This window comes from Bos indicus x Bos taurus, chromosome 18, assembly GCF_003369695.1.
Source record: "Bos indicus x Bos taurus breed Angus x Brahman F1 hybrid chromosome 18, Bos_hybrid_MaternalHap_v2.0, whole genome shotgun sequence".
Taxonomy (NCBI): Eukaryota; Metazoa; Chordata; class Mammalia; order Artiodactyla; family Bovidae; genus Bos; species Bos indicus x Bos taurus.
Genome location: NC_040093.1, coordinates 26870557 through 26891601, shown reverse-complemented (window position 1 = coordinate 26891601; position 21045 = coordinate 26870557). Strand labels below are relative to the sequence as shown.

Sequence of the window (21045 nt, the reverse complement as noted above, 5' to 3'; positions counted from 1 at the left end):
TTCCCCACTCCCGTACCTGAGTTTCCTAAAATTACCTTCCACACAAGCTACTTACTCGATGCCTGGTTCTTTGTCATAGGACTTGCTTCCAGAGGTGCCCAAGCCACGATACTCGGTAACACTTGTCCTGAACCTGTGTGAGCAGGAGGATCTCCTGGCATGATCATCTTTCTTGAGACTCTGATTTTGAACTAACCTCCTAGGCAACTCATCAGCTGAGGCAACTTCACTTCATTCTGAGGTTTTTTCTTTTTGGAAACTCCAGCTCTAAGCTCTTTAAACCAGTCTCTAAATTTATGCACACAAGCTGGGGAGCCAGCTGGGAGATGTTTTCCCAGAGTTTCCTAAACACTTTGGGTCTCCAAGACTTCCTAACTTGCAGTCGTCATTTCTACTTGGGGACTTGAGTTATTGGCGAACATGAGGCAGGTACTGGTTGCACAGATCTGTTGCCAGGCCTCCAAGTTAGCCTCCTAGGTGCAGTCAAGGATCTGGCCTCTCCTAACTGAGAGAGTTAGAATTAGAGTTAATTAGAACTCTGTTAAGAGTTCTCCCAGGACTTACTACTTCCCTATGGAAACCACAAATTATTCCTCTGTGATGCCCTAAAAATGTTAAAAGCAAAGCAATTCTTTTTTTTCAATTCTACCTTTTCTTACTGAGCACTACTGTCCTTTGGAGAAGGGCATGGCAACCCACTCCAGTATTCTTGCTTGGAAAATCCCATGGACAGAGGAGCCTGGTGGGCTATAGTCAATAGGGTCGCACAGAGTTAGACATGACTGAAGCAACTCATCACACAGTACTGGCCTTTCTGCAGTAAGTCACAAATATAGAAAAATTCATTGGATTCCCTAAATGGATCCCAGGAAGGATACTACTGTAATTTTTTTTTCTAAATATTAACATTTTAGGATATTTTCACCATTACTGTTGCAAGTTTATTCCCCCAGTCAGGGAAAGTCATGTGGCTTACAAATGTACCTGGCAACTTGGAGGGAGAAAGGTATTAAGTCCCATTTTATTATTCTAATTGCCCAAAAGAAGGTCTAACAGCTTGAAACAAGCTTTAAAACAGGCTCTTTTTTTTCCCCCAGCACTTAGCAGAGAATTTAAATTGCAGACTACACATACAAATACACAATTAGATGTAGACTTACACTCATCCACTCAGAAAACCCCTGCAAGACCTGCCTTCCACAAGGAAATATAATATGGGAACAAAGGAGGAACCCAAGGCTTTCTGAAATTTTGACTAATATCTGACAAGGAGCTGGAGAAATAAGCAAGAGGTTTAGAACACAGTTATGCAAAAAATTAAAATATGACATCAGATGTTGTGTGTGTAAAAGAGGGACGGGCAAGGTGACCTTGTAAATCAGGAATACAGTGTGCCCCAAGTCCCAGGAACAGAGAGAGCTGGGCCCGAGGTAAAGCAAGTCAGGTGCCTGGGGTGCAGAATATTGGGGCTCTCGTTATTTTTTTTAACTTGTATTTCTTTATTTTTGGCTGCACTGGGTCTTCGTTGCTGCCCGTGGGCTTCCTCTAGTTGCGGCGAGTGAGGGCTGCTATTCTCGAGGTGCACAGGCTTCTCAGTGTGGTGTCTTCTCTTGTTTCAGAGCCTCAGCTCTAGGGCTCATGGGCTCAGTAGTTGTAGCACATGGGGCTCAGTTGCCCTGAGGCATGTGGAATCTTCCTAGACCAGGGATCAAACCCGTGTCCCCTGCACTGACAGGTGGATTCTTAACCACTGGATCACCAGGGAGGTCCAAGGGCACTCGTTCTTTAGGTGCCAACCCTGTACTTGTTCAGTCCTAAGATTGAATGCCTCCTTAAGATGTGCCCATCACTTACCTCACTCTAGTCCCAACCCCGGGATGAACCTCTCTAGTGATATAAGACTAAATCAGGCTTACAGGGGAAATATCTCACTTCCCTCCTCAAAGATACGGAAAGAAGTTCTGACAACGACTGGGAAAAGATGGGCTTTTTCCCTTAAATGAAGAAGAATCATCAAGGATTCAGTTTTCAGAGCAGTGCCAACCTGAGACAGAAACTAAAAAAGAGAATAAAATGGTTAAAAAGTATTTTGAAAAGCTGGCTTTAGGCAAAGCAGCAGGGCCTGATGATATACTTCGAAGAGTACTTAAGGAATTGGCAGGTGTTATTACATAGCTGCTAGCGATTATTTTTGAGAACTCAAGAGGATAAAGAAAGTCCCTGCAGACTGAAAAAGGGTAAATGAAGTGCTCATCTTTTAAAAAAGGGAAAAAGGACAATCTCGGTAATTACAGACCTGTCAGCTTAACTTCAATATCAGGGAAAATATAGAACTTAACATCAATCAATTAGCATCAACTTGAAAACCACCAAGTATTGGGTGGAAACCAACATGACTTTTCAAAAGGTGAAATCATGCCAGGCCAATTAATTTCCTTCTGTGATCAAATGGCCACATAAGCAAGGAGGGAGCAATAGCTATAATCTCTTTGACCACAAGGAGAGCTGAAAAGTAGTCTAAATATGAGAACAGGTTCCTACAGGTGGCCAAGTCCTCTATTTTTTAAGACAGCTGAATCCTGGACAAAAATCAATCTGAGAAACATTGGTGGACCAGATGGCCTCCAGTATCATGTCCAACTCTGAATGGTCATCTTAAGAACTAGTCTTACTTCCATAAGATTATTTCCAACTTGCTCATTTTCTCCAGATTTCGGTTTAAAGGTCAAAGCAGAATCTAATAAAATATCTGCCTTCACTATAAAGAATTTTTTTAAAAAAAGAAGACAAAGAAGCAGCAGGAAATGCATTATGCCTTTGTGACACGGCTTCTTGGTACAAATGTAAGTGAAATTCAGGCTTAATCCATAGCATGTCATTTTCTATTCATTTAGAATTAAGAAAAATAATCTTTTGAACACTTAAGGATAAATGAGTAGAAATTTAATAAGTCTCAAATAAGTCTAGGCATTTCTCCAAGTCTTTGAAATTTGATTCCTTTAAACCCATAGGTATCTACAGTGTGCAAATGTTTAAAATCCTCATCCAAGAAAACTCTAGTTTCTCTGCAGGTAGGAGCAGTTCTTGGACCTTTATTGCCAGACAAAATAGGTCAGGTGCTACCTTTGCCCTATACTGAAAAACTTTAGTGAACTCTCATCATCTGGTCCATCTATCATATTACCTCAAACCAAGATTAAACCCAGAAGATTGAACACGACCTCTGATGAAGGGATATTATTAACAATTTGCCAGTATCATTGCCAGGTTGCTAAGCTTAACACTAGGAAAAGTCACTTTTTACCCACAGGAGGCTTTAAAGTCAAAGAACAATTATGAACACACTGAGGTATAGATGATATGCTTGGAGGGGAAGCCCTAAGAAAAGAGTTTGGCTTGTTTTAAAAAGAAAAGCATTTTTTTTATTCTTTTGGGTAATGAAAAGAAAATGGGGACATGGAAATAAGGGGAGGTAGAGAAAGAATATATAATAAGGAGACTGGTCAGTTTTCACCTGGGGCTTACACATCTGGCAGTAGAGTGGCAGGTCCAAATCAACAATTGCACACAAGTTCTAGAAGGACCAGAACTCCAGTTTCTTAATTTTTAGAGATCAAGCCACCTTCAACAAAGCTAAGAGAAATAGAACTGGAGCAAAATAGGTTATAGGTAGGTGCTTTACTAAAATAAGCCCTTCTGCAATAACCATACCCAGGTGTTCACCCTTTGCTTTAGTTCTACCCACATTAAGTATATTTATCCATGACCATGTCTTTCTCCAAGTAGGTCCCCACTCCACAGTTTCACCTATATAGACTGAGGACTTGGGCTCTTGAGAACCTCCCCCATGCATGTTTGTGTTCATGCACACATGCAAGCATGAGCGCGCGCGCGCACACACACACACACACACACACACACATCACTCCCAAGCCCCTTCCCTCTGAACCTCATTCACACATGAGTTGTAAGAATAGCACCATTCTTATCTTGAAAAGAATGAAAACACTTAATTTAAAACATTTATTGTAAATGTTGGCAATTGTAGCTGGGTAAATAAAAAATTCAACTTTGTTTGGCCTAGGAAAGAAGTCTCATCCACTTCCCTCTGGCCACATACACCAAATGTTCAGGTCAAGGGTTCAGCTTGTCTTTGTCTGGAAATTCTTCTGCCTACTGACCATTATGGTCCATTTTATGTCTTCTCTTTCAGATTGAATTGACACAGTCAGCTGTTGTCTTTCTGGTTCTGAACTGGGTTGAGCCTCCCTGACCTTATCTGTGCTGCCCCTACCCACTCTCATTAGAGAAGACTTTTTCCTTTTGGGTGCCAACTCTTACTGAAGTAATCTCTTTAAATCTCCATCTCTCCAGGACTTCCCTGGTGGTTCAGGGGTTAAGATCCATGCTTCCAATGCAGGGTGCACCAGCTCAGTCCCTGGTCAGGGAACTAAGATCCCACATGCCATATGACACAGCCAAAAATAAAATAAAAATAAATAAAACTCCATCTCTCCAGTTACTCAGACCAAAACCATGGAATCATTCTGCCCTGGATGACCATTATCTCCCCTCATTCCACGTCTAATGCAGAAGCAAATCCCGTGGAGTCTACTTTCAAATATGCATCTAAAATCCAGCCACTTCTTCCAGCTTTTACCTTGGTCCATGCTGCTGTCCCTTCTCACCTGGATTCTTGCAGCAGCCTCCTTGCTGGTCTCCCCACTTCTGTCCTTGGCTCCCTCCAGTTTGTTTTCAATATAACAGCCAGTGTGTCTTTCGTGACATCTACAGGAGATCATGTCACTCCTCTGCTCAGTACCCTCCAATGGCCTTTCATCTCCCTAAAAGGAAAAGTTAAGGATTTAAGGATGGCCTACATGGTCCTAAAAGACCTCTCCTCCCTTTCCTTTCTCGCCTCACCTGGTACCACTCTCCCCTTACTTTCTCTGCTACAACCTGAACAAAGTGGCTCCTCAAACACCATCAGGCGCCTCCTACCTCCAGGTCTTAGCACTTGCTGTTACTTCTGTCTGGAGTGTTCCTGTTGTACGTTCCCACCAGGCTTCTTCCTTGACTGTCTTAACTCAGATGTCACCTTCTCGGTGTGGTCCTCCATGAGAACACTTAATTCAAAATCACAACTGCGTCCATCTTGGCATTCCTCATCTCCCTCCTCTGCTTTATTCTCCTCCATAGCACTTTTTCCTCTTAATAAACTGCACAATTTACTTCTTTAATTTGCTACCTCTCTCTCTCTCATTCCCTCTCTCCGACCCTCACTCCCTCCACACATCTCCCCCACCAGTAGATGCAGACCTCACGAAGGCAGAAATTCTGTTTTATAAAATTCTGTATCCCCATTAACTAGTAGAGTGCTTGGCACATAGGAAGTGTACCATAATATTTGCTGAACAAATTAATTAAATGAAAATATGACATTCACATGACAGCTGTTAATGTTCATAGCAGTATTATTCATAATAGCCAAAACCTGAAACAATCCAAATATCCATTAACTGGTGAACAGATAAACTAAATATGGTATAGTCACACTGTTCAGCAGTAAAATGAACAGAATACTGATTCTTGCTACAGCCTGGATGAACCTCAAAAACATTACGCTAAGTGAAAGAAGCCAGACACAAAAGATGACATATTATACAATTCCACTTATATGAAATGTCTGAAAAGGGCAAATCCATAGAGACAGAAAGCAGATTAGTGGTTGCCTGGAGCTGGGGTAGGAATGGGAGTGACAAATGGGCATGAGGGAATTTTTGAGGTGATAGGAATATTCTAAAACTGGATTGTAATAATGGTTGTACAACTCTATAAATTTGCTACAAATCATTGAATTGTATACTTAACAGTAGTTGAATTTTATGACATATAGAGAAGATGCTGATAAAACTGTAAAAAAAAAAAACAAATTTAATTTCAGAAAAGTTTGAAAGTACTCTGTTAATTGGGCCAAGGTCACAAGCTCAAATTTTTGGGAGCCAGTTTTCATGTCTTTCTTTCCTTCAATACCTGGCTCTCTGAATCTCTAATCTAGGCCCTATACGAGTAGACATGACCCCTGACCTTCAGAAATTTATGGTCTAATTAAAAGATAAGATGCACAGAGATCATTACAATGCAAGGCAGAATGTGAAATGCCACATTAAGGACATGCCCAGAAAGTCTATGGTATTGGTGCAAATACAGCTTTGAGGGAAAGCAAAAAACAAAGCAGTATTTGGGCAGGGTTTTAAACAATGAATAGGAAGACAGTACTCAGAGAAAGGAACTAAGGGATGCCTACGAGCCAGCTTCTTCATCCACCTCTCCTTCACAAGTCACCATGTTACCAAAAGTGGGACCTGGCTGCTCACCACTCTAAAACCAATACTTGAGAGGCAAGGTTGGTGAAAGGAAAGTTTGCTGTATGTGAGAGCCCAGCAACTGGGGAGGAGGGTGGGCAGACTCATGTCCAAAGGCTGACTCCCGCCACTGACAATCAGTGGCCAAGAGCTTTTAAAGGGGAGTTTCAGGGGTATATAGATGGAGGAAAGGGGCTACATACAGAAACAGCAGCATCAGCTGTGACAGTCATCTTGAAGTTGGTCATGCAGTGGTCTGATCAAGCGTCATCTTGATTGTTTTAAGTATAGTTGATCTTCAGTTCCAGGGTTGGTTTGTTCCCATTTCTTTGAGGCCAGTTCTCAGAATTGTGGCAGCTTATGTCATGGCTACCAGAGAAGGCAATGGCAACCCACTCCAGTACTCTTGCCTGGAAAATCCCATGGGTGGAGGAGCCTGGTAGGCTGCAGTCCATGGGGTCGCAAAGAGTCGGACACGACTGAAGCGCAGCAGCAGCATGTCATGGCTACAGTCTGGTCATCAGGTAGTTAACTTCTTCCACCTGGTGGGGGTTTCAGTATCTACAAGACAGCTCACAGGGTATGGCTCAGAATATTATCTATATAGCCCTTGAGAAGGAGCTAAAGTTCCTGGACTTTGTTTAATGACTAAGCTACTATGGTTTGGTCTTGTTGGACTACTTTCCTTTGCTTCTGCATTTTCTCACTTTTCTGATTAAACTTACGCTTTGGCTAAAGTTTTTCTACAGACAAAAGACAGGTGGAGAACATGCAGGAGAAGGACCATAGGGTCCTGCTTCTGTTTCAACTGGGAATGTTGGGCAAGAAAATATAGAAGCATCCGTGCGAAGACCTCAGTTGTACCAGAATAAACAACTCAGGGATGTGTCCTATGAGCAGAATACCTGATACAATGTAGGTGCTCAACATATGCTTATGGAATGAATGAATGAGTGAAAATTTAAGTGGGGTCTAGCAGCATTTCAGGTTGACTGTGGACTGGCAAGGAGAGATCTCTGTCTCTCTCTCTCTCTCACACACACACACACACATACAGACACACACACACTCAGCAACTGCAAGCTCATATCTGCCTTCAAGAGGAGACAGAGTCAGTGCTCAGATGTGCCTTAGCAATACCTCTGCCTCCTGTTTCCCAGCATTCCAGAAAGCTATTTCCCCAAGAGTTTGTCCTTTTATTTGGGCATTTTTAATAATCAAGTTTAGTCCAAGAACCATAACCAGAAATCCATTCCATTCCAGGTCAATTGTGTTTTCTTTTCACTTGAAGACAAAACATAAGCATATTATCGAGTGTATCTTTATAGTGCTCTCTAGGTCCCTTTCGTGTGTGTGTTTTCTTCTGACCTACATAATAGGAATGGTAGATCTAAATAGTAGGAAGGAACTATGGTTTTTTCCTTCTTTTAAATTGTTCATACAGAGTGAAAGTACAAAGTAATGCTTTATTTTGAACAGAGTGAAACATTTAATAAGTGCTCTGGAGATGAAAAGACAAAAGGGTGGATAGATGGATGTGAATGGTTGATCAAAAAAAAAAAAATCAAAGAGTGACTGCCTGCTTGGTAACAATCTAAAGCCTTTCTCAATTACAGAATAAGAAGACAGCCTTAGCATTTGAGGAGTCACACGTGAATTTTGAGCCTAATAAGCAGTGTCATCTAAGGCAACTCCAACAACTCAAGAAAAAGCTGCTGGCCCTTCAGCAAGAACTGGAGTTTCGCACCGAGGAGTTGCAGACTTCTTACTGTTCCCTCTTGCAGTATCAGTCAGTCCTGGAGAAGCAGACTTCTGACCTGGTTATTCTCCACCATCACTGCAAGATGAAAGAAGATGAGGTATAGAGAAAGTAACTATGGAAGTGTCCTATATGACCATGTATCTACAGAAATCAGGTCAAAACTACTAGAAAGCAAGCAGTGGACTTAGAGGAGAGCTTCACATCTTGAGCAGATTTTATCTACTTGCCCTCTTTAACTCTTGATTTCTTTGAAACTGAACAGAGGGAACTAAACAGAATGGCATAACTGGGTGAGAGGTCCAGTATTAATGCATACAGGGTGTGTGGTATGTGTGTGCGTGTGTGGGGTGTATGTGTGCACATGCACACATATGTGTGTGGTGTGCATGGAGGCTTATCATCTCCATTCTATTACCATGGCAATTTAAATGCAAAAGACTCTAGGTCTCTAGGGGTTATGAAAGAGGTATAAAGTCCACTAAATCAATCATTTTTTTAGAAAAATCAGATTTCAATCATATATAAATTCCTGGCACTTGCATAGCGGATAAGATAACCAGATGTTGAGTCTGAGTTAATCACTGAGAGTACCTCGTCAGTCATTTTTGCAGACTGGAGTTTTAGATCAAGTAGACTCGACTTAAGTACATTCTGGATATTCATTTCTATTCATGTCCCGGGGTGGTATTTTTCTTTTTTTAACCAGAGTATATCATCTCTATAGAATCCCAAGTAAATTACAAAGACAAAAGCCTTAGAACGAAAATCAGTTGGGCAGTGGTAGCACTAGCAGTAGTAAAACCATGGGTTTGAAGTAATGGAACAGGCAGCCTCCTCTGGCATTGTCCTCCTCTGCCTTTGGAGATAAAATTCCAAGGACTGTCTTGAATGGTGCTATTACTTAATGACTAACTCCAGGGAATTTATGAAGGGCCTTGAAGAAACATGGAATTTTTTTTTAAGGAAATATTATGACCAATGAGAATTTGCTGTAAAGGATTGAGAGGAAAAGAAACAAAGGTTATTCTACAAAATATAATCTGGGACAAAGCCTGTGAGCATAAACCATGGTTTAATAAAGCTAATGCAAAGCTGTATTAAAACTGGTTGGTTCACCCTAACTTAAACAAGAGCCCAGCCTGAATAAAGTGACCCTGAATTATTAATAGTTGGGATTTTACTTGGCTTCATATAACAGAAAACGCCAAAGCAATAGTGTCTTAAATAAAATAGTTAGACACTGTTGTTTTTGAAGACACTGGACACCAGACAATGAAAGACAGTAGTCTTGAGAAATGGGAAACGAATGAGGTGAGCACTACTGTTGTCCTTGGCTTATTGTTTCGAGTTTCTAGTCCATGACACAAAAATGGGAGTCTGGGAGAGCCTGGTAGACTCCCTTGCTTGAAGGGAATCATCTAAGGATCCCAGAAGACTAAGTTCTTAGAGTTCGTAAGGTAGAGTAACAGAGAAGATCGAGTTGCACAGAAAGAGAACTCTGGGGATCACCAGATCTTTCTTTAGTAATCAGAAAATATAAAAAATGTATCAAGCTAGACTTGTCTATCTAGTGGAAGGATCTTTCAAAAAAATAAAATAAAATACTTTTTATTTTTAAAAATAGTTAATTTCTATGACATAAAATAAGAGAGAGGTAGTCTAAGACTGCTACCTGTGTCCTGTCTTTCGGCTCCACCATCATCAGCTGAGAGCTTCCATTTTCCAGGTCACCTAAGAGCTGCTGGAGCACCAACCTTTACATCTTTGTTCCAAATAATCAGGGTGAGGGTAGGAAACGGGGTAGAGAGAGAAAGGCACACTCCTCCCTTTTAAAGGACACTTTGCAGAAGCCCCACACAATACTTTGACTTATATACCACTGGCAACAATTAGTCACATGGCTGTAACAATTTCTTAGGAAGGCAAAGAAATGCAGTGTTTTAGTGAGGCACACTTTTGTCCCAAACAAAGTCAAGGTTCTGTTACAAGGAGGAGAGGAGGAATTGTTGTGGAATCTGGCAAGCAACAGTCACTGACACAGAGCCCAATATGGGAAAGTCCTGGAAAGTTACTTTCAGCACTCTGCCAAGTTCCCTCAGTACTTTGTTCACAGAAGTATCAAACTTCTAAGTTTGGGTTTCCCCACAGCAGATCCTAAAACAAGGAGATGGCTACAAGTATGTGTTAGTCACTGTCATGTCTGACTCTATAAGTACTAGTTAATTCAGGAGGGAGGTGATCCCACGAAGCACAGTGAAAGAATAAGGAAGTGTGTCAAACAAGGGCAGGAAGCCCATAAAGAAAATTACAATTAAGATCATTGCTGAAACTACTGGATAGCTCAGGGAACTACTCAGTGCTCTGTGGTGACCTAAATGGGAAGGAAAGCTTAAAAAGGGGGGGATATATGTATACATATAGCTGATTCACTTTGCTGTGCTGCAGAAAATAACAGCATTGTAAAGCAACTATACCCCAATAAAAATTCATTAAAAAAAAAAAAAAAAAAAGATTATCACTGCTGTGGGAAACCAGGGTTCAATCCCTCTGGAGAGCTCCGGTAGGAAATATAGGACACACTGAAAATTGATCCCAGCCAATCGTTCCAGTCAGTGGTTGAGGGTTGCCCCTGATATTGTTAACTCCCCGTACTTGTCACTTGTCTTGTCTTGCTCCTCGGCTTGAGTGGGCTCCTGGGGCCAGTGCATCCCTCAGGCAAAAAAACTGAAGATGCTTGCAGTTGGAAGGGAGTTAGCATACGGAGGGATGGTGAGTGTCAAGGGGGTATAGGCAGGCCTCCTGACAGCTTCTGTTATAAACATATGAATCTAAAATATTCATTTTCTCTTTTTCTTTTTTTTCTTTTTTTTAATTTATTTTATTTTAAAACTTTACATAATTGTATTAGTTTTGCCAAATATCAAAATGAATCCATCACAGGTATACATGTGTTCCCCATCCTGAACCCTCCTCCCTCCTCCCTCCCCATACCATCCCTCTGGGTCGTCCCAGTGCACTAGCCCCAAGCATCCAGTATCGTGCATCGAACCTGGACTGGCATTTCGTTTCATACATGATATTTCACATGTTTCAATGCCATTCTCCCAAATCTTCCCACCCTCTCCCTCTCCCTCTCCCACAGAGTCCATAAGACTGTTCTATACATCAGTGTCTCTTTTGCTGTCTCGTACACAGGGTTATTGTTACCATCTTTCTAAATTCCATATATATGCGTTAGTATACTGTATTGGTGTTTTTCCTTCTGGCTTACTTCACTCTGTATAATAGGCTCCTGTTTCATCCACCTCATTAGAACTTTTTCTTCCCTAATAAACACCTCAAAGTAAATGATCCTTTCCTAAGATGACTCTCAAAATGGCAGGCAGCAAATACATCAGCTTAAACCAACAGAATGTGTTCTATCTGAATTCTGAACTATTTGAACCCAAATAAAGCCTTCCTTGATGACCCTCCTGCTCTTAACTCCTTCAATACATATAATGCAAGTCATATAATTTAGCACACTCAAGAGTTGTTTGCTAATTTTAAATTGTATCTCCCCCAATAGAAGTTTGTAAATGGTGTGAGGGAGGAGCCTGTGCTGTGTAAGTATAAATATCCCTAAGCACCAAAGACATTGTTCTTGAGCATTCAATAAATATCTGTTCAATTGGTTCACTAATTAACTGATTAGGAAGAAAAAGAACCTAAATAAGGAGGATGCGAATTCCCCAGGAACTTCAGGTCCTATTCCCCCACTGTCTGTAGGGACCTTTGCTGAAGCAGACCTGTGTGCACCAGAGACTCCACATTTTCTAAATTAGACCTCTAGAGAATACCTAGTAAAAAAAATAATACTTCCATCTCAAGCCCTTTAAAAATGGAGCTATACATTCATTCCTGTTAATCAACTAACATTATCTTTATTGAATTAACTACATACCAGGAAGAATGGGAAACAGAAATGGTCCCTGCCTTTAAGAAGCTTACCATCCAAACAGGACAATCTTTTTAAAAATTTTTTCTAATCATTACCATTCTGATTTTACATATGGTAGCTTTTAGATCTGTGCTGGGCCTATTCTTTGCATCTGCATTTCTAGTTAAGATAAAAGACTCCTCTGCATGCTATCTTACAGCCATATCCTTTCGTCATTAGATGCTTCCGTGGGTTCAGTGTGGTTTCTTTACTATACCAACAGGTGATTCTCTATGAGGAGGAACTGGGAAATCATAATGAGAACACAGGGGATAAGCTCCATTTGGCCCAGGAGCAACTCGCCTTGGCTGGGGACAAAATCGTCTCCCTCGAAAGGAGCTTAAACCTCTACAGGGATAAATACCAGACTTCCCTGAGCAACATTGAGTTACTTGAGTGCCAAGTGAAGATGTTGGAGGGGGAGCTCAGCGGGATCGTCGCTCAGGTAGGACTTCAGCCAGACCACTTGGGCCAGGAGCTCTCAGTGGTCCCTGCAGTGGTCCCACCCTCTCTGTCAGAAACCCAAACTTTCAACTAGTTGTCATTCCTTCCCTTGACTTTTGTGGCCCTCAGCTTTGAACTTCAAGCCTTCACATCTTTTTTAAGATTGCTCCTTAGGAATGTTAAGGCTCCTTAATTAACATAAGGAGAAGAAAAGAAAGTGTATTCAACTCCTTGGGACTGTATGGACTGTAGCCCACCAAGCTCCTCTGTCCATGGAATTATCCAGGCAGGAACACTGGAGTGGGTAGCCATTCCCTTCTCCAAGGGATCTTCTCCACCTAGGGATCGAACCCAGGTCTCTCACATTGCAGACAGATTATTTACTGTATGAGTCACAAGGAAAGATAATATAAGGAACCACCACTTCAAATAAGACAGAAAGTAAATTACCAAATGAGCTTCCAAATCTTCCATTGTTGCCTCTTCTAGGTCACAAGACTCATGCAAATCATAGCTTCAGAATCAAATAGGAGGAGAAAGTCACGAAACATAGCAAAGAAGAGCCAAAGTGCCTGAACTTGTCTCTTTTTTCTTTTAATTGGTTTTTTAAATTATACAACTAATACAACAATATAGGCTTTCTAGACAGAATTATGGAGATTAAATGTAGAAGTCCACATTTTCCCTTCTCCATCCCACTCTCCTCCCCCTAGGCAGTCACTCAAAATGTGCTGGCAATCTTCCCCAGCCTATTGCTATACACTTACATATATAAAATGTTGAGGTTTTCTTTTTTCATAAATGAGTCACTTTAAAAATGTGGTTCTGTACTTTGCTCTTTAAATGTATATCTTGATGGTTTTTTCTTTTCTCTCTTAATTGATGATTTCTTTTAGTTACTACCTTGTATTCTGTAGTATGACTGTACCCTGTGCCGTCTACTGACCTGTTTTTCTACCACATACAGGGGTTAATTCCTGAAGTGAGATTTTGCTGGGTCAAAGGAAATGCTTATTTTTAATGTTTAAAGAGAATTCTACATTGAATACTAAAAAAGGTTCTACCAGTTTACACTTTGACCAACAATAATTCCCCCACACTCACAGGGCATGTTTTCAGTCTATTTAAGTTGTGTTAAACTGATGGATGGGGGAAAATAAAACAGATTTTCTCATTACAATTTTTATTTCCTTTCGTTCTAATAATTGTGGGTTGAGCTCCCCAGGAAGCAGACTCTGAGACAGACTGGCATGTCAGACATTTTTAGAGAAAGGTCTTGGCATCAGCTCCTATGAAGGGTAAGGAAGCAGGGTTGGGCAGAAGGAGATATTGGGCTGTCCCAGCAAATGCCTTAGTCAACCTCATGGCGAGCTTTGAGCCTGGAAAGACCTCTAGAGCAATTATAAACTGGGGAGAAGGGAGCTGGCCTTTATACCTCCATGGTGGTCAGTGACTGGATGTGAGCTGTCTTCCTAGGGAAAGACATGACCTTGGGCAAATGTTTTCTTCAACCCAGGCAATCCCCAAGAAGGGCAGCACCCCCGCAGCTAGAGGAGTAAGTCTTTCACTGCTGAAGGGGATCGGGGAGGCAGGTCACAGTGCCCACCTCATGAACAAAGTATTGAGCCCTGTTCGTAAGTGTATAACCATTTTTTTATTGGATTGTTAGCCTTTTTTGTGTTGACTTATAGGAGGTTCTTTGGAGAAGGAAATGACAACTCACTCCAGTATTCTTGCCTGGGAAATCTCATGGACAGAGGAGTCTGGCAGGCTACAGTCCATGGAGTCCAAAGAGTCAGACACGACTGAGCAACTAAACAGCAACCGCATAGACGGTTCTACACCTTCTATGATATAGATTTAGAAGGTTCTTCTATATCTATATTATAGGTAATAATGTTTCATTATATAAGTTACAAATATTTTCTCCCAGTTTGTAATTTTTATTTTTTCTTGTTAATGGTGTTTTTCAACATACAAAAGTTTTTAATTTTATGAAACTAAATCTCTTGGCCCTTCTTTAAATAGATCCTAGGTTTTATGTCTTATTTAGGAAGGCCTTCACTACCCGCCCCCCCCCCAGATTGCAAAAGTTTATCTTATACTGTCTTTTAACAGTTTTATAATTTTGTAGTTATATTTTATATATATATATATATATATTTCATTTATAAATAATGAGCTGCTGTTGCTGTTTTGTTGTCCAGTCATGTCCAACTCTTTGAGACCCCATGAACTGTAGCCAGCCAGGCTCCTCTGTCCGTGGGATTCTCCAGGTCAAAATACTGGAGTGGGTAGCCTTTTCCTTCTCCCGGGGATCTTCCCAATCCAAGTATTGAACCCAAGTCTCCCACATTGTAGGCGGATTCTTTACCGCTGAGCCATAAAGGAAGCCCAAGAATACTGGAGTGGGTAGCCTATCCCTTCTCCAGCAGATCTTCCTGACCCAGGGCCAATAAGCCCCATATAAATAATGAGAGAAGGCTGTAATTTTATGTTTATCAAAATGGATCTCCAGTTGTCCCAGCTCCACTTATGAAACATCCCCACCTTTTCCCATTGACGAAGTGCCAGCTCAAAATACATACTAATCTCTTTCTGGATTCTCTGTTCTTTTGATCTACTTGTCAGTTCCTGCACCAAGATCAGAGTTGTTTTTGATAGTAACTGATACTATGTTTCCATACCTCCTTTTAGGGCGGGTCCAACTTCATTGTTTTTTACATTCAAATATTTCTTGGTCTTTTTTGTATCTCTTGTCTTGGTGAAATTCATATTGTCTTACTTTCAAACTTTATATTCATTTGGGAGAAATTATCATACCCTATAGAACATGACAGGCTTCCCCAGTAGCTCAGCAGTAAAGAATCCGCCTGCAATGCAGGAGACACAGATTTGATCCCTGGGTTGGAAAGATCCCTGGGAGGAGGGCATGGAAACCCACTCTGGTATTCTTGCCTGGAGAATCTCATGGATGGAGGAGCCTGGTGGACTACAGTCCCTGAGGTCGCAAAGAAACAGACACAACTGAAGTGACCTAGCACGCACACACACATGGAACATGATATGTTTCTACTTTTAGTCAAGGCTTCTTGTGTGTCCTTTAGTAAGATTTTACACTTGTCCTTATAGATCTCACATATTTCTTGCTTAAGTTTATTCTTAGATGTATTACAGTTGTTATTATTTTATGAATGAGCTCTTTTGTACATTTAATTGTGTTAATTATTGTTGATGTAGAGAAAAACTCTTGTCCTGGTATTTTTGAGCTCTGTTCCCAGATTTTTAGTTGACTATCTCAGGTTTTCCTAAATTGCTTTCCTTATTGGCATTTATACAATTTATTTTCCATCTTACCACATTGACTAAGACCTCCAGAACAGTGTAGAACTGTAGCATCCTTGCCTTGCTCCTCATATTTTTAAATGTTTCTAATATCCCACTTTTAAATATAATATCTGTTCTTGGATTCTTGTTAATATCCTTTTTGAAGTTAAAGATGTAACTGTCTCTACATAGCTTATCAAGAATTTTTACCAGGAATAGATATTGGATTTTATTGGATGTTTTTGTTAGCACCTATCAAAGTAATCATAGAGTTTTTTTCCTGTAATGAAGTGTAATAAATTAATAGATTTTCATTTATAGAACAATCTTTACATTCCTGGAACCAATCCTCCTTGATATATGTTATTATTTTAATTAAATAATTTAATTTTAATTAAATAATATATATCATAATAAACTGCTAAATTAAATCATAATAAACTGCTATTATAAGCTTATTAGCATTTAGTTTTTATCTATTTTCAGAAGTGAGATTATTTTGATGACTTAAATTTATGTGTTCTCATCTCATATTGGTGTCTGGATTATGCTACCCTAATGTAAATGAATTTGAAAACTTTTCATCTTTTCTTTAATTTCTTGAGCTAGTTATATGACAGACAAAATGTACATTTCTTTAAGATTACAAATAAAGCCAACTTTTACTTACTAAGCGGTATACTCCACCTCTTCTACATTCTTGGACTTTTCCTTTTGCTGCAATAATTCCTTGTTAATTCTTTCAGAAACAACAGTGAATGGAAAAAATTCTCAAAATTTCCATGTCTGAACAAGGTTTATTTTGCCATCATTTGTGAATACTATTTTGATTGGGTATAGATTTACAACTAAGTCTTAGAAAACTATAGCTGTGTTGTATTATACTATGCAGTATTAAAGAGGAATTGTTAGTTTTCAACCTGTTTCTCATTTTGTGTGAGTCACCTGTTTCATCTCTGAACTCTAGAGGTTTTTAGGCTCAGGATTTTTTAAAATTTATTTCTCATTAAGTCTCTCAACACTTAGCTGATCCTTTGAAGATCTACATTTTTTTCAATTCCAAGAATTTTTCTTCTATTACTTTAAAAGTAATTTCTATTTTTCATACTGTAAGTATTAAGATATTGGAATCTGTAGATATCATCTTTCTGTTTCTTAACCTTTTTATTGTTCCCCATTCCTTTTTCCACATAGACACTGAATTATTTATATACTCATGGGCAACTTGCACGCTCAGTGAACATGAACTATTTCTAACTTTGCCTGAAAAAGCCCAGTTAGGGATATAGTTTAATGGAGAAAGGATCTACCATCCAAACTAGGACTTTTTGTTCTTTTTTGCTTCTCTGCATCAGTTCACCCCATTATTAGTGCAGACCAGTGAACAGGTAGTAACCTTCATGCATGATTTCAGATAATCTAGAGAAAGACATTTAAAAATAAAAAATGCAGTTCTAGGAAAACAGACACATTCATGTTGATGAGAGTGTCAATTGGTAATTTCCTTGAAGGATAAGCATGCAACAGCTATCAGAGTTTTAAATAGACCCTGTTTACATAGATTCCTATAATACATCTACAGATTTAATCTACACATAAACTACAATAGCTACTCAAAGATTTACGTGCAAAAATATTCATTGCAGCTTCATTTTAGAAAAATACTTGGAAACAGCATATATTCCCATCAATAGGAAACTAGATAAACATATTTAAAAGAGCCAAAATAGAGGCACGTGTACCAACATGGATAAATTTCTAAGACATCTTGTTGAGAAAAAATTTATGTTTCAAAAAGTGAAAATAATATCTGTATTCTGCAATATTCATTTGTATGTATGTAAATGTATAGATAAAGTTCTAGAAAAATATGCACAAGTTATCATCTCTGGAGAATGCAGTAAGTATGTGAGCAGAGGTGGTGGTCAAAGAGAAATTTAGACTTGCCTGTAATATTACAGTGTTCTTCATTTTAGAGGTTTGGGGTGGGGCAGTTTAGGGTTTGCTTTTTTTTGTTTTTGTTTTTGTTTGGCTGTCGGGTCTTAGCTGCAGCATGCAGGCGCCTTGTTGCAGCACATGGATTTCTCTCTAGTGGTGGCATGCAGGCTTACTTGACCCTTGGCGTGTGGGGTCTTAGTTCTCCAACCAGAGGTTGACCCTTGAGTCCCCTGCACTGAAAAGTAGATTCTTACTGGACCACCAGGAAAGTCCCTACAGTGTTCTATAAAGATTTTATGTATATTTGTGTGTGTATTACTTGAAATTAATTTGAAATTAATTTGACATTTTGAAATTAATTTTAAAAGGAAAATAAGATAGATCTACAAATAGCAATATGGAAAATATCCTAAATAAATGTTTAGAATAGTATGCAGAAGACTTTCACTTGGGTAGGGAAAGAGTAAGGGGTTACACACACATATATAAGTGATATGTAAATATGCATAAACTCTCCCCAGAAGGATATACAAAAAACTGGTACCATAGACCATCATGGAAAAGGGGACCTGGGTCACGGAGGGTCAAGATTTACTTTTCAGTGTTTTCTCTTGTGAACCATTTGAACTTCTTACTGTATGTGCACTTTTTAATTTGTTTTCTTTTGTTCTGGAAGATCTGATTCACATATATGAATCAGATATGTGAACATGAACTTTTAGAATATTGGTCTAGAGATTGTTTGTGTTCATGGCATTCTGAAATTGATTCCAAAATTGGCTCAAAATCAACCTATCATTTTTAAATATCTCAGGATCCCGAGAACAAGGGTGATCATTCAAAGGTGCGTATATTCACTTCTCCCTGCATGATTCAAGAGCATCAGGAGACCCTGAAACGATTATCTGAAGTCTGGCAAAAGGTCTCTGAACAGGACGATCTAATACAGGAACTTCGAAATAAGCTAGCCTGCAGTAATGCTTTGGTAAGTGTCTCCTTCTAGAACATTTTCCCAAGAGACCCAAAATAAAGTCTTGAGTAAAGGAAGGAGGGGAAAGAATCGCCTAAAGTAATCTCTTCGCCAGCACTCCTCACATGTCTTACGCATACATGCCCCTGCCTCTTGTTCATTTTCTACTTTCTGTGCATCCCCAACTCACACTAAGTCTGAGATTCTAAAGAGACTTAAAATCTCACTCAACAACCAAGGAGTCCATCAACAAGGAAACAGTTAAAGAGATTAAACGAAATTATTAAAGAGACATCCATATTATGGAATAATAATATGCCAAGGAAAAGGATTAAGTAGATCTGTAAGGGCTGCATGGAAGGATATTTGTGGTATATTATTGAGAAAAAGTTTCAGAATCCTGTGTAGAGTCCAATCCAGCTTTTATTTTTTTAAGTCTTAGATCATAATATAGAAGTATATATCAGTGATCCCCAACCTTTTTGGCACCAGGGACCGGTTCCTGGAAGACAGTTTTTTCACAGATGGGGGAGGGGGTGGAGATGCTTTCGGGATGATTCGAGTGTGTTACATTCATTGTGCACTTTATTTCTATTACTATCACATCAGCTCCACCTCAGATCATCAGGCATTAGATCCTAGAAGTCGGGGACCCCTACTGTAAATTATCAGTAGTGTTCCTCCTCCTTAGCAGAAGTGAGAAAGAAGAGAATAACTAAATAGGAGAGTCTCACTTCTTTTTTTTTTTTTAAGTATTTATTTATTTGGCTGTGCTGGGTCTTATCTGTGGTACACTGGATTTTTAGTCGCATCATGCAAACTCTTAGTTACAGCATGCGGGATCTAGTTCCCTGACCAGGATCAAACCCGGGCCCCCTGCATGGGGAGCTCAGAGTCTTAGCCACTGGACCACCAGGAAAGTCCCTCACTTCTTATTTTCGATGCTTGGGTTCTATTTGAATTATTTTCAACAAACAAAAACTAAAGTTTCTTTTTTTATTATTTTAAAAAACACACATTCACTCAATCCATAAGAAGCTTCCTTCTTTACTTCTTGAACTTTGAATCCTATCTTCTGAGAGATTCAGTACATCTTTCCATCACAGTCTCCAAAGAACCTTCTTCTGCCTCATAAACTGGACCATACAGAGAGGATCAAGAGGGGGTCCAAAGTGTGGCCATTGATGGACTCGAGAAAAACCACTGTCTGTGCCTTAGTGAGCCTTGATATAAGACTGAAAACATAATTCTTTCTCCCTAGTTTATATAATATGAATTACACAATGCTGTAATAAACTTGGGCTGACAAAGGAACACCTTGCAAAAATAGCACTAGTAACAACCACTGTGCTGATGATCCAGAGTAACTGATTGGTGCTACGTTGCAGGTTCTGGAGCGCGAAGAGGCTTTGATAAAATTACAAGCAGACTTTGCTTCCTATACAGCCACCCACCGACACCCCCCTAGTTCCTCAGAAGATTGTGAAGACATCAAAAAGGTGGGAGAAATTTGCCTATTTGTGCTGATGGATGGGCTGAGTTGGGTTTGATTCTGGGCTCTCCTTCTTGTTAAAATTTTTATACTACATTTTATATTTTATTCTATATTTGCCTCACTTTGTTCAGCCCTGCCATAAGGATACTGTATATAATGTACCCAAGGAATGTGTCTGGCATGATTAGATTTTGAAATTGAATTTTGGCGTTGCATCTATCTCTTCATTCATGTCCAACGGTATAGCTAAACAAGACAGAGACTCCTGTTGGCTTGCTAGACTCAGAAGAATCATCCAGCCTTCTGGTTTCTGGCTGAAATTGAAAAGCAACAAATTTAGGGAAGATTATTAATTCAAATTCACTCCCTTTTTAAAAACTCTTATATTTTCAGAATTCAAAGCCATCTCAAAAGTTGACTCAAATAATCAAAAAGCATTTAAGCCAGATAAACAAATCGTAAGACTTGACCAACCAATAAATAGTGAAAACAAGGCGAGGGTCCCTTCTAGGAGATCTGAAGTCAGTCATGCCTGAATTCGAGATGTAAAATAAAGCCAGCCACGTGAGGCCATGCCGATGCTGAATACTGTAGTGGTAAAGGGAAGTGGCAGAGAGAGTCAACACACATTAGCTCTCCAAGGGATCCCCTGGTTGGGGAACACAGATGCATCTTTTCCCAGGGCTTTCTATTTCCATAGAGTCTAGATGAACTTTGGAATTTCTCCTTGTACGTCTGTCAACATATATTTTAAAGGTCAGTCCC

The 21045-nt window shown here is 39.7% G+C and overlaps 1 protein-coding gene across 1 annotated transcript in view; it reads left to right on the top strand.

The window, feature by feature from the left end:
- The window catches only part of PMFBP1 (polyamine modulated factor 1 binding protein 1), a 50186-nt gene that overhangs the window by 11821 nt on the left and 17320 nt on the right, over positions 1–21045 (top strand). Inside the window, exons 5-8 of the mRNA XM_027516107.1 lie at positions 7982–8224; positions 12330–12551; positions 18630–18800; positions 20174–20284. Of these exons, the coding sequence (XP_027371908.1) occupies positions 7982–8224; positions 12330–12551; positions 18630–18800; positions 20174–20284 (747 nt within the window). The remainder of the gene's footprint in view (positions 1–7981; positions 8225–12329; positions 12552–18629; positions 18801–20173; positions 20285–21045) is intronic.